This window comes from Pyxicephalus adspersus, chromosome 7 (assembly GCF_032062135.1).
Source record: "Pyxicephalus adspersus chromosome 7, UCB_Pads_2.0, whole genome shotgun sequence".
Classification (NCBI taxonomy): domain Eukaryota; kingdom Metazoa; phylum Chordata; class Amphibia; order Anura; family Pyxicephalidae; genus Pyxicephalus; species Pyxicephalus adspersus.
This window is the reverse complement of record NC_092864.1, coordinates 5308734-5322525: the sequence shown is the minus strand read 5'-3', so window position 1 is coordinate 5322525 and position 13792 is coordinate 5308734. Positions and strand designations below refer to the sequence as shown.

Here is a 13792-nt window from a genome sequence, read left to right as displayed (position 1 = left end):
TGCATGCATGCACCGTGCAATTTTCTGCAGGGACCCCTGCTAGCTGAGGACAGTTCCAGGGCCCTCGTGCAGCTGCACCACTCCCCTGGGTGCTATTCAAGGAAATATACTTGCATTACAATGTGTTGCAGCTCACAGATGGGTCATGCATGTTTTTTAGTACATTAAAGCATCCCTAAACTCAGAAAATTCCCCGGAGGCTCCTGGGTGCATCTCGGGCATGCGCAGAAGGAGCCTTATCTTGAAAAAAAAAAAATTTGCCAATCTCACGCACGTGTAGTGGAATCGGCAAGTTTTTATTACATCCTACGTCACCCGATCTCGCGCCTGGGTTGGGTGGCGTAGGATGAAGAAGAGGAGAAGATGGCGGCGTCAGGGAAGAATGAATGGGAATACAAAAATCCAAGGACCGACATGACGCCCCAGACACCACCTCTCATCGTATATTACCATCGCGTGGACTAACCCATTACAAAAATTACTGTACTAGAGGCCTTGGCGACCCTCAGCAACCTTTACATTGCCCTTTCCTGACCTTTGTCTCTTCGGTTCCCAATATAATTCTGTAAGTCTTCAACATTGCTTTGCTGCACAAGATGGCTGCATTCTAAACCCCCTGCCCCCACAAATGCATCCTACGCCACCGTCCCCGCTGCCGCCATAACGCAATTGGCCACCTGGCGATTGGCTATAATAAGAACCATTTTCCAGAAACAACGAATTAACCGTTTACCTGCCGGCCTTAATAATTTCTTTGAAAAAAACCTGAGCAGTTACCATAGAAACAAGAGCGATAACTGCAATGTGTATTTCTTATCAGGGTCAGACAAAAAAAAAACAACTTTTCATGGAATGGCGGAACGCGTTAGTTTATTAAATACAGATTGACTTCTGGTGGCTTTGCTAAGTCTGGCAGCCACGAATTCCCCCATTAGTGCGAGGAGGAGGAAGCCGAGGGCAGGAAGCAGCACTTCCTGTCTGACACTTCCTGGAAAAACAGAACCGGGACAATGTGTAAATGGGGGGTGGGGGTCGGACAAACAATTGCCGGGTGGTGTTTAATATCACAACCACTTTTTTTATTTGATAGATAGGAATGTGGAGGAGCTCCGACTGTCCACACAAATTTTTTATTCTTTTCCTGGAACTGAGAATCCCACAATCATTGGGTGTTAAAGTTATCAGAGAGATAAAACACAAATGGCACCACACTTTATATTTGGGGGGGTGGGGGTAAGTAAGCACTTGCTGCGGGGGTTGGTTAACTCATGCATTGAGCGTGCTCACTGGGGCGCTATATTACATTGGCGTAGTTTAGGGTGATATAGCTTGGTCACTGACTCATCTCGTCTTCTCATTGGACAATGAACCAACAGCCAATGGATGAGGTCATCCTCTGCTTCTCCATGCTTATGGTGTGTTAGGGTGAGCACCATGCAAAGCAATGGAGTCCAGATGTATAGGGGGTCAGGAAGCTAAAATAATGGCAGGATCCAAGTCTTCAGAATTAGTATACCTAACTATATTACAAAGTGCGTTTAGCTTGAAATCCTAAAAAAAAACCTCTTTGTATTGCACATGGGCTGCCATACTCCGATCAACCATTGGGGGGCGCTACGGCCATACTTGGAGTAAAAGACTGAGCATGAAGATTGGGGTTGTGGGGTGGAAGCGATTTGTCCCATTGGGACGCCACCAAGAGGTGGTGGGTGGCCAAAGTAATTTGCACAATACAGTTGTATCCAGCCTTATTTATATAGCACCAACATATTAAGCAGTGCTGTACATAGGAGCAGAGAGGAGCAGAGAGCTTACAATCTAAGAGGTGGGGGAGGAGGACCTTTCATCAAAGAATTCCTGATGTGTTATTTGGTCTCCAATCAGTGACTTGGCTAGGTTGAGATGTCATATCTGCTGCGGGCAGGAGGAACCATGTCCTCAGTCTCCTCTCCCCAGTGATCAAGCATGCTGTATTTAATATGAAAATGGAACTGCACCAGCAGGAGGGAAGTACAATATGCAGTACTATTGGAATGAGAAGCATGCAACTCGTCTTCCTTCCATGTAACAGCATTGGTGGTTACTCATCGGCTGGTAAAGCTCCTCATTGCAGTCACATGAGGAGAGAGGTTTTTGCCCTGCGTAAGTTGCAACTTGGACCTCATCAAGGTCTTCATCTCTTCAGCCCCAGGACCGAAATTGCATGATGGGAGAAAAAGTAAAGTATGTACGGTATATAGCTGGTAATGGTGCCAGTAAAAATGAAATTAGGGATAAGCGTATATACAAGTACAAAAAGTGAGCGTGTATTGCTGCTATGTGCTTTTCTTCCAGCTCTGTACAGTAACTCAATGTGACACTTCTGTCTCTGTGCAGGAACTCTGTAATAAAGACCAGTTCTTGCTGCTCCCCTCTTGTGTAGAGTGACTGGTCTGGGCCCCGCCCCCTGTAATTCTGCAGCCAGCCTGTAGTGGGTGGGATTGCTGGGGACCCCTCTCACAAAGTGCTATTTTATTCTAGGTTTGCAAAAGATTTATATGCTTTGTGGAATATATTTAAATGTTTTTGTACCTGGAATTCAGTCTTATCTTTTTCTGCTTGAATTTCATATACAGGACTAAATTTAGGGTCTAGGTCTGTAGAATAGACCCCTTCAGATGCCCAAATGCCTATTTAAATCTTCAGATCACCAGGGAGTCTCCAAAACAAAATACCCCATTACCAAAATATTGACCATAGCTTCCATTGTTATCAGACCCTCCACCTCTTCCTATTGGCCACCAAAAAAGGGCACCAATATTAGCCAATAGGAAAACATGGGGGTGGGACAATATCGGCAATGAAAGGAAGCAGTGATGAGACTCCAGCCAAATCCCAAAAATAAATACAAGTTAAACCAAAAAAAGATAATGCTACAAGGCATATTGGTAATAAAAGAGATTTTATTCACAATATAAATCCCAGGCTGGCATTTAACCAGTTGCCAGCCACAATCTATTGTGAAAAAGATAAAGTTAGGAAAAACAAACAAAAAAAAAAAAAAAAAAAAAAAAAAAAAGGAAGGTGCAAATTCTAAAAAGGTCAAAGAATCCCTGGAGGAAGGGTGAGGCTGCATTGTACAGCGCTACAGAGCATGTCAAGACCGCCAATGGGTCCACCGCCATAATCTGTATGCGCCTGCACTGCAGCGCCCCCTGGAGGTGACATAACTCAAACCTCCAGGGGCAGAGACAGCAGGGTGAGTGAGAGGAAAAGGAAATAAAAGAAGGAAGGAGGAAGAAAGCTGAAAGGCGGAGTTGTGGCTGTCATGTTCTGCAGCGACGAGAGAGAAGCGATAGCCCAACTCCTGGAGAGTCCGCGGTCAACGCCCGCCCCGGCGGCCCAGGATTTTCACTTCGGTCCAGAAACTGTCCACTTTTTGAGGGCAGCAGCGGAGGCAACCCGGCCCCCGACTGCCAGAACATGTGGGATTCTCCCCGCTTGGCGGCCAACAAATGACGCGGCCCTCTTGCGTCGGAGACGTGGCCAGGAGAAAAAAAAAAATAAAAAACAAAAGAAAAACAAAAAAAATCTCCAGGAAATGCCACTTCACCCCTTCTGAAAAGAGGGCATGAAGGAGAAGAGTGTAAAGTGGCCATTCATGGGGCACAATTTCTGTGATGTATCTTGAATTCCGCGCTGCGGTCGGTGTGTTTTTTTTTAGGGGTATGGGGTAATTCTGTGTGTGTTGCAGGGTCTGACTTTGCTCCTTCTGTCGTCTCTTCTGGGTGTCCCTTAACCCTTTCCATCCATACTCTCTGCGTATATGATGACACGGGACGGATCTGGAAGACAAAATGGAAATCAGGTTAGGTTGGCATTGGATAGCGAGATTGTCACAGTTCTCATACCAGCATTAAAAATTGCCCAAACCTGAGATTTACCCATTGGGGGCAAAGTGCCTTTTCCACCACCACAACTGCCCACCAATAAGAGCCCCACACCTATCACCCCTATTAGATAACACCACTCAGTGCTCAACCCAGAAACTAAGCGGGTAGAAGCTGTAGGTGGGTGGCAGCCCATGTATTGTGACCCAGCTCATCAGTAACCACCCAAAAACAGCCGGGTGGTTACTGAAAAGAGCCGGGTGGTGCGCCCAGCTAAAAGGGGCTGGGGAGAACACTGCCACTGATTGGCCACAGTCACATGGTGGGACAAGTCTATATCCCAATGTGGGGTTTCCTCTCACCTAAGGTGAAATGGGATGAGGGTGGGCAAAACCAAGCAGCTGCAGGGGTGTCAGCACATAAGCCGACCCATTATATTCCCCTGGACAGACAGGTGACACTGCAATTATTTATCACCTTGGATGCTTTTGCAGCTGCATCCTGAAATCGAGGACCTAAAGTTAATATCTGGGGGGTAATAGTGAACTCAGCCCATAGTGACATGACTATGGATTTTGTACAGCGCTGTGTAAAATGTTGGCGTCATATAAATGTGTAATAATAATAATAGAAGAATCTGATTGGCCGGCACTAATTAATGGCCGGCACTAATTAATGGCCGGCACACAATGCTGCAACATAGCTCATTGTTCGGAAACTCATCCAATCCCAGGATGATATGGACACACGTATAATGTAAGGGACAATCTCACCTTTCTTGTGCAGGTTCCAGACTTTGTTCCACTCTGAAAAATAAAAATGAATTTATTAATAAATAGGGAAATGTAACAAAGTGATATCCATCTATACATCAAAGGTCATTGTGAATGCTGGGACAACCTGAGGAGTGACAACCATCAATGATTATAATCCATTAGTAGAATCACCCCAAACTTATTTCAGTCTCAGCACCCCCCCCCCCCACATGGCCGCATGGAGGATGTAACCATCTCCTGTTTGTTTTAATTAGGTATTATTCATGTTCTGTAACCAACAATGACTGTGTAGGAGGACAGAGAGGTGAACGTTATGGCCAGACAATAATTGGCCAAAGATTAAGCAGTATGAACCTGGGTGTGAAAAAGTTGTGGGTGGCAGCCCTTGTACTGTGACCCAACTTTTCAGTAACCTCCGGGTGGTTAATGAAAAGTGCACCCAGGAAACGAGCAGTAGAGAACACTGGATTAAGGAATGAAATTGCAATATGAGCAGCTTACAGCTACTAAAATGTGATGGCGGTGTTAGGCTGCTTCTTCCTTTTTCTACTTATGATCCTGCCAGTAACGTACGTCCTGTGCTAGGGTGACCTTGCTAACTTGCTGTACTCTATGGAGGAGCAATATTATCACCTACGACACCATTGTCTTACAGAACACCTCCATTGCTTAGTGGGATGGTGTGCTGCAGTCCTTTCTGAATAAATTGAGATCACTGCAGAGACCACAGGACTAGATTTCTAGCAGGATCAGCATTTTTCTACATATCAAACAGACATAAAAATAATTCAGTTGTGCATTTAAAGATGAAATCTGAGCCATTAAAAAGTTCTTAGTGTTTCACCCAGGCCCCTTTTAGCTTAGTTGGATCTCAATACCAGGGGCTGCACCCACCCACAGCTTCTTCCCAACCAGCTTAAAAATAAAATTCTAAGCACAATACTGGTTGCGACGTTGAACACTGGCACAGAAGAGCTTACAATCTATGAGCCATGATAGCGCTCCATGACATGCACAGTTCTCCCCGGCCCCTTTTAGCTGGGCGCACCACCTGGCATTTTTCAGTAACCACCCAGCTGTTTTTGGGTGGTTACTGAGGAGCTGGATCACAATACCTGGGCTGCCACCCACCTACAGCTTAAAAAATGGATGAGGAGAATACGGACATGGCTCTGCCAGATGGGCACGGCTTAATCCCAGGCTGGAGGATCAATTCACTAACCCTTACTAAGTGTCATCTACCATAATTATCATTCTCAGGATGGACAGAACTGTCACTCAGCTGCGATGAATGACCATTGGGGTGTCATAGCGTGGACAGAGCTGGGAGGGAAGAAGCTATAGGCAGGCGTCAGCCCCAGTATTGTGACCCAACATTTCGGTAACATCCGGGTGGCTAATGAAAAGTGCTGGGTGGTGCGTCCAGCTAAAAGGGGCTGGGGAGAACCCTGAACACTATTAAAAAGGTGCTCTGCTGTAATACATTTGTAAAAAATAATTTAGAAGACACGGCCTAAGACTGACGTGTCCCAGAATCCTTTGCCTCAGTCAGTGGATGGACCCACAATGAATAAGGGAGCACGCGGCGCAGAGGGAGCACGCGGCGCAGGGAAAGAGGGGTGATGGGTTGAACCTGTGTTCTTCTGTCTGCATTTTCTAAAACCAATTGGCTCCTTGTGCTGCTTCTTTGTCTCACACTACAGCCCTGATGTACAGGGACTGCAGCAGGCTGATACAAGGTCAGATTCAGGTACTTATACTATTTGTTTAAATCAGAAAGAGCCCCTCAAATCGGCACACACACTTCCTCAAAACCTGAACGTCATTCAGACCTCCAAGTCTGGTTCCACGGTCACCCAGCGATCCCATAATCCAATGCAAGTTACACCCCAGCTAATACCAAGGCACCTACATTGGAGTGAAGGATGGTTGGGAAGTGTTCTACAGTCCATAGCCTAGATTTGGGACACACAGATGATGATATTTGAAGGTCGCGGTTACTGAAACTCGATACGGCATAGCTCCAGGTCTCATTCTGTGCCTTACCTTGCAAACTGTAGGTCACCATGGCCTCCCAGTCACTGAAGTTCTCCATCTTGGGCTCCTCAGGCTCGGGGCTCTCTATGAAGAATCCAGTTGACAGACGCATCAGTACAGATGCCGGGGAGAGGTCCCCTCCTCCACCCTCAAACCCGGTACCACCTCCAGTCTCTTCTTGTGGTTGTTTTGCCTCCTCTGGGGCCTGGCCAGCTCCAGGCTCGTTAATAAAGGACAGCCCCCACTCATTCTGGAAAATGGCTCCTAGGTTCTCTTGGTTGACGGGTGAAGGAGGTGTGGAGGAGAGAGAGGAGCAGGAGGAAGAGGAGAGTGAGCTTGTAGATTGAGCGGGGGCTGGGGAGGAGCTATTGCTACCAAGTCCCGTCTGTGTAGTATTTAGCACACAGCTCGGAGGCGTATTGGAGGTTCTAAGTGCTGAACTAGGTACCAGTCCTTTGCCATCCAGGTTCTCTTTCACCTTGCTGGCGTAGCTGATTTTAGGGGAGGTTCTGGCGCTGCTGTTGTCGACGGGAAACACCGGCAGCGGCTTGAAGAGCACCCAGCTGTCCGTGGTCTGCTCCTTCTCTGTCGGGGGAGAGGACTGGCGGGAGACCCCTTGGTAACTTTTATTCTTCTCTACGGAGGTCTGCTCAGGCCTGGCCTCTACGTCGCACGACCCCTCTGTTGAATTAAAGGCCTCGCGGTTTCTGGGACGCTGCATATGAGGTCCCCCGCCAGGCCGAGGCACCCAAGCTCTACGTTTCCCATCACGGTATGGGTTCTCATAGTCCCAGTAGCCTTTTCTCTGGCTAGAGTAGGAAGTGCGGTGGTGGTGGTGATGATGATGGTGGTGGTGTGAGGAGTAGTAATTGGGATGGTAGTGGTTGGAAGGGGAACGGTGGTGGTGCTGCCGTCCGGAGAGATCCTTCTCACAGCCGCGCAGGTGACGGAGATTGAGGGAGTTGGAGGGGCTGAGGGGAACGCTCTCCTCCGTGCGTCCGGCCAGCGTCTCGATCTCAGGGCCAAATCCGTTAGAATCCCAGGAACCTAGAAAATGAAGAAGAAAATCCGGTGAGTATTGTTGTCTTATAGGAATGATTACCAAATTTTGAAAAAAGTTTAGGATTAAATGGCCATCGGATAGCGCTGGGGTGAATTTCTACCCAACCGGTCCCCTGACACCCCCGCAAGAAATGAGAGTAGCTGTCATTAGTATTAGCATGTGTTACTGTAGCAGATAGCAAAGGGGAGTCACTGAATATGGGGGGCCCATGCATCAAACCCCTACTTTTGACACAAAGTGCAAAACCGGCGGCTCATCCTAACAGCGTGCATTTTGCTTTTGCTCCTCAACTCTCCAAGTTGGACTCTTTGCCTTAACCCATGCGACAGAACTTGGTTCCCACATTACCAATCATCAAGCACAAGCTTTGTCACATGACAGTAAGGCGAGGGAGCGAGTCACATGATCCCCCATACCGGGTATTCTTCTGTACTCCCAGTGACGTGCAATGCTTCTGGTTCATTGTATTGAACCTTCAAGGCCCCATACATACCAGAGATGTGCCACAGACTGAGGAGCCTGCGCTCACACCCATGCATGCTATCATGCGTCCTACATTATGATTTGATTGCGCCTATAATGAACCTCAATGAAGGAGAGAGCAGAGTGGCGCACAATATATTCACAACACCCTGCACAGGGCCCACCCATGCATTATTAGAGCCCAATACTCAGCGGCTCCAGAATCTGCAGGGCACACATGTCAAGATTTGTGGTCAGGCTAAGAAATAAATGTGGGAATATCCCTTTCATTAATGCAAACATTACAGCACCATACACTCCTATGCCGGAGATATTCATATAATGAGGCACTTTAGTTTTTTCAATGCTCTCTTCCTTTTATTTTCCCCCAGGTGATCCTGCCAGTAACACACGGTGTCCTAACTGACCCTCATCTACAGAAGCAGCCACAAACACGTGTCTGTTCAGCTCCACTGCATGGCGGCAGATAGGATTAGTAAATCCCACAAATGCATTATTTTCTGCTTGCAGGTCAGCCGACAGGACGCAGCATTTCTGTACGATCAACATTTTCTGAAAATATTCTCAGGCTACAAAAGAAAACTAATGCAGCCGCTGCATCTAAGGACCACTAAGCTGCAATATATTACACTTGTGTTCTTTGGTGTAGATTTATGTGGGACCATTTACATTTGTCGCAATAACGCAATTCATTCAAGAGAAGACCAGAAATGCTGCACACTGTAATTATTATTAAACAGTATTTATATAGCGCCAACATATTACACAGCGCTGTACATAAATAGGGGTTGCAGATGACAGACAGTGACACAGGAGGAGGAGAAGACCCTGACCAGAAGAGCTTACAATCTAATTAGCAACATTCACAATGCACAAAGGCGCATTACACATACACAGGTGACTTTATAATCGGCATCAGGAGAAATCGGATCAATAAATGGACCCTGGCAGCGATGGGATGTAAAACTCAGACCCCCGGCATGCGTCACATTCCAAAATAAAACATGCAACAAGTTGACAAATACAACGACTTGGGAACTTTGATGGCGTGAGTGGCCGTGGTGCCGTTTTCACGCTGCGTGAACATTCACAAAAAGCCGTGGGGGGGGTTACGTAAGCACGTGATTTATTATGCAAACGGCTGAGTGTTGCATTTGCTGAGCGGCCATATTAGCCGGCTCCACCCTGAGACACAGGAAGGAGGAAGCGGCAGGACTGACCCCCCCCCTCCGTGTGCTCGGCAATGCCGGCAAGATGGCTGCAGCAGCAAATGGCTGTTTGAAATTTAAATTGCAGGAATTCTGAGCACAGTGGGGAGGAGTAACCCCCCCCCCCTATTCATTTACACATCAACAGGCAGGCGGGGATACAATGTATCTATTTATAGATAAAATTTAACACTTGGGGGGTCCCCAGAATCCTGCGCTATGATTGGACGGAGCGCAATATTACAATAACAATGGTTGGGTTGTAATTCATCTATTTTAATTTAACATTCCCAAGCAACAGAGCTGTCCATGTGTGGCCCTTGGGGCCCCAGGCTTTTATGAATCTAATCAACAACACTTTGGTTGTAGTTCTAGTCTCCGCAAGGCATGCTGGGATTGATAGTACACCAGCACCTGCCACATTCAGATTGGTCAATGGGGTGAAATTGAAATCCTTAGATTTAAATTTAGAAATTTGCCCTCACTTCCTGTTGTGTCACCAAGACAGGAAGTAAAGGGGACACATCACTAATAGGATATAAAAGCCTGGCCGCACTTCCTACTCCCAGCATGAAAATGGTTTTTGATATATTTTAGCCTCATGTGTTATATAGAGGAGCCCAATAACAAGAGGGCGATCATGTGACCCAGATTTCCCGCCGACTCAGCAGGACTAGTTAAAGTTAGGTGAGCGGTATTTGCAGCATCAGTTTTCCCAGCACAGGTATGTCTGCTGCTGGACTAGTTAGTCCTGGTATAAGTAACCCGTCAGTCTGGTACTAGTAATCCATGAATAGTCAGCAGTCTCAGCCCCCGCTGGTTCCATTGACAGTCGGCTATCTATGGCTCTAGCAGTCCGGTTATCCTCAGCCCAGGTTGTGGCCCTGCAGTCACTGGTTTGTTATCCGGGAACTAGCTGCATAGATCTAGTAAGGTTATTCCAAGAACATCACTAACTAGTCCTGGTCCTATGATGGCAATCCCTAATCATCCTGCCCTGGCACTAGTAGTCTAAGGATTAAGCTTGGTCACCAGGTAATCCCAGCACTAGCAGTCTACATATCTCTGACACTAGTCCAAGCTCCAGCAAACAAATGTCTACTAGTAGCCTAGTTTGAGTCAGTCCTGGAGCAAGCATTGATAATAGATGATCACTAGTTAGTACTGGTACCAGTTAAATGATTTCTAGCAGTAACTGTATAACCCCTAACTGGCCCCAGTACTAGCTGAATAATCACTATTGGGTCCTAGTGCTAGTAGGGTAGTTAGTCTCTAGTTAGCCCCAGTAGTAGTGGTGGGTCCCTAGTTAATCCCGGTACTAGTAGAGCAGTGTTTGGTTAGCCCCGGTACCAGTAATGTAATCTCTGGTAACTCCCGGTACCAGTACCATAATCTCTGGTTAGTCCCGGTACCGTAATCTCTGGTTAGTCCCAGTACCGGTAACGTAATCTCTGGTTAGTCCCAGTACCGGTAACGTAATCTCTGGTTAGTCCCAGTATCGGTAACGTAATCTCTGGTTAGTCCCAGTATCGGTAACGTAATCTCTGGTTAGTCCCAGTATCGGTAACGTAATCTCTGGTTAGTCCCAGGACTAGTTATATAATCTCTGGTTAGTCGTCGTAATATAATCTCTGGTTAGTCCCGGTACTAGTTATGTAATCTCTGGTTAGTCCCGGTAATGTAATCTCTGGTAAATCCCGGTACCAGCAGTGCGGCCTGTAGCCCCCAGCGCTCCCCCCAGTAGTTGAGGCCCGTACGGTACCTGTCTTGGGCCGGCTGCGGTTGATGTGGTTCATGTCGTGCTCGCTGGGGCTCAGTCTGTCTTTCTTGCGGTTCCCCTGCCCTTCCCGGGGGTTGCTGTTTTCATCCTGGGCCACCGGTTCCTTGTGCATCGTCACCGCAGCGAGAGAAAAGCGAAATACCGGAGACACCGACACACACACAGACCTCACCCACACCGGCCGGGAGGAGGAGGAGGGCCTATAGAGGGCGGGACACTCCATACCACGCCCACAACGGCCAATAGGGGGTGGATCTTAAAGGGACCACACCCAGCCCGGACAAGGAATATACACAATAGGAGGAGAAGGCTGGGAAGGCGGGGATTGAGGCGAGGCCACGCCTGCATGCCACAGCGGGAAAGAGAAAAGAGGAGGAGGAGTCTGCTTGGGCGGAGACGCCACACCCACTGACGTCAGCAGGAAAACACCAGACGGAACAGAGAACAGCAGGTGGAGCCTATCGCGGGCAACTACAGGCCAGGGGGAAGAGGCGGGTCCGGCGTGGGGAGGAAGTTAGGCGGCACGTCACTACGTAAAGACTGGTCGCCGCCAGATGACTCCGCCATATTGTTGGCAGGAAACCAACATGCACACGTTTTATGCATTAAACCAAATAAAGAACATATTGCAGACAACAGGGAAACATAGTACCCAGGCTTCATCCCATAAGTAGATTAAAAGCGATTTTTTAAAAATATTTTCCTTTCAGCCTATTGGAGGCAAGAACATTTCTGGTTGTTTGGGTATGGAGCATAGGGGAAGGGGGTCTTGTGACACAGCTGGTGATTGGTACAATACTGTCACATGGGAGCAGGGAGGCCTTGTGTAAGCTATAAAGGCCATTTTAGGTGTTTAAAGGACAATTTATTCTGTAAAGTAGTTGACAGCCCATCAGAGGGCGCACTTTAAACCTTTGGCCCTGGGTGCCAGCTTTGATTGGATCTGACACCAGCAAAATAATTAACTGATTTACTAAAAGGTTGGCTTATTGGGTGTATGGGCAGTGCTGGGGGTTTCTACCCTCCAATCTTGGTGCTGATATCTCTTCATAAACTTACAACTTGCATTTTACCTTCTGATAAAAAATGTTTCATATCGCCGAACAAAATATCTACACCTGCACTGTAATACCCAATATCAACCAGCAGGGGGTCAATAGCACATATATAGATAGAATGTCCAGCCACAAAGAGGTGAGGAAACCCCCCATAGAATCTGGCTCAAGGCTATACAGTAGGCCGCTGCCAGGTTCAGGAGGGATCACTTAGTCCAGCCACTTCCTGTCTAAATGCACTCCACCAATGGCATTTCTCAGGACGCGTTTCCTGATGGTGACAACAGAGGATAAAGACTACATAATGTGTGCCCATGTGACCACATGGACCACATGTGGTCCACATAAAGCCAAGCCAAGGACCACAACTGACACTGACATGAGTGAATTTACTGATACACTGGTTTAATAGTGACTGTCATTCTCAAAATATCCACCAGGAGGTGATATGTTGTGTTTTTCTTCTGATCACAAGTGTTCTTCATTGTAAATAAATCTGATCACAGCGACACCTAGTGGTTGAATCGAGAACGACATCCTTAATAAATTAAGGTCGCTTTACTTTTCATCATGAATACATAAAGTAGAACAAAAGGTGCAATTTTGAGTTTCTATGATCAGGCTGGCGCAGAAGGAGCACCCAAAAGCCTCCCGAGATGCGTGACCCAGGTATCCCAGGAGGGATACAACATGAACAATCAGAATTTTACCTTACATAAAAGGGATGTCTACCCTTTTATGAAAAGTTAAAATTCTGAGTTTAGGTACGCTTTATTGTACTTGAAAGGTAATAATGATATGAGTGAATGTACTGATACATAGTTCAATAGCAGGTGTCTTTCTCAATTCATACACCAGGTGGTGCTATGTGCATTTTTCATTTGAACACAAGTGTTATTCATTGTAAATAAACATGAATACAGCGCCACTTGGTGCATGAATTGAGAACAACATCCACAATTGAACCAAGGTACAGTATCTCTACTTTTGATCATGGCTACCTAAAATGGAACTAAAGTTCCACATTTAAGTTATTTTTGATCAGACGGATCATTATTGCAGAAAGAAATAGACAGGCGATGTCGCTTCTGGCACAATTTTAGCTGCCTGATTGTTCCATGTTTCCGAAAACAAAGCTGAACTACCCCTCATAGGTGAAAAAATCATCTCAGCACAGCCATTCAAGATTGCTGAAAATTGTCCGGAAAAGGAAAAAGAGATAAAAGATGGTGGCATCCAGCGATGGAACGCAGACAGGTATTATTATTAATATTTTTATTATTAATAAACTGGATTTATATAGCACCAACATATTACACAGTGCTGTACAATAAATGGGGGTTGCAAATGACAGACAGACACAGACAGTGAAACAGGAGGAGAGGACTCTGCCCAGAAGAGCTTACAATCTATGATGTGGGGAAGTAGCACACAATAGGAGGGGGATATGGAATGGTGGTGAGTAGTGAGGGTTTAGGAGACAGAAGAAGACGGGTAGGTGAGGTTGAAGCGTTGGGTTTT

General features: G+C 46.7%; 1 protein-coding gene across 1 annotated transcript; it reads right to left on the bottom strand.

Moving 5' to 3' along the window:
• Positions 1–2924: 2924 nt before the first annotated feature.
• LOC140334921 (uncharacterized) lies at positions 2925–11456 on the bottom strand. The gene is made up of 4 exons (XM_072417205.1): positions 11199–11456; positions 6692–7729; positions 4643–4675; positions 2925–3824 (listed from the first exon to the last, which is right to left on the bottom strand). The coding sequence occupies exons 1-4, from the start codon at positions 11437–11439 to the stop codon at positions 3775–3777; spliced, it is 1362 nt and encodes a 453-aa protein (XP_072273306.1). The 5' UTR covers positions 11440–11456; the 3' UTR covers positions 2925–3774.
• Between the last annotated feature and the right edge of the window lie 2336 nt (positions 11457–13792).

Bases quoted from the DNA above. Each gene is read 5' to 3' on its own strand.
- LOC140334921 (XM_072417205.1), bottom strand. From the start codon at position 11,439: ATGGAGTGTCCCGCCCTCTATAGGCCCTCCTCCTCCTCCCGGCCGGTG. The intron at 7,730-11,198 runs GTACCGTACGGG...TTCATTTTCTAG, and splicing joins CCGCAGCCGGCCCAAGACAG to GTTCCTGGGATTCTAACGGA. The intron at 4,676-6,691 runs GTAAGGCACAGA...TTTATTTTTCAG, and splicing joins GGTGACCTACAGTTTGCAAG to AGTGGAACAAAGTCTGGAAC.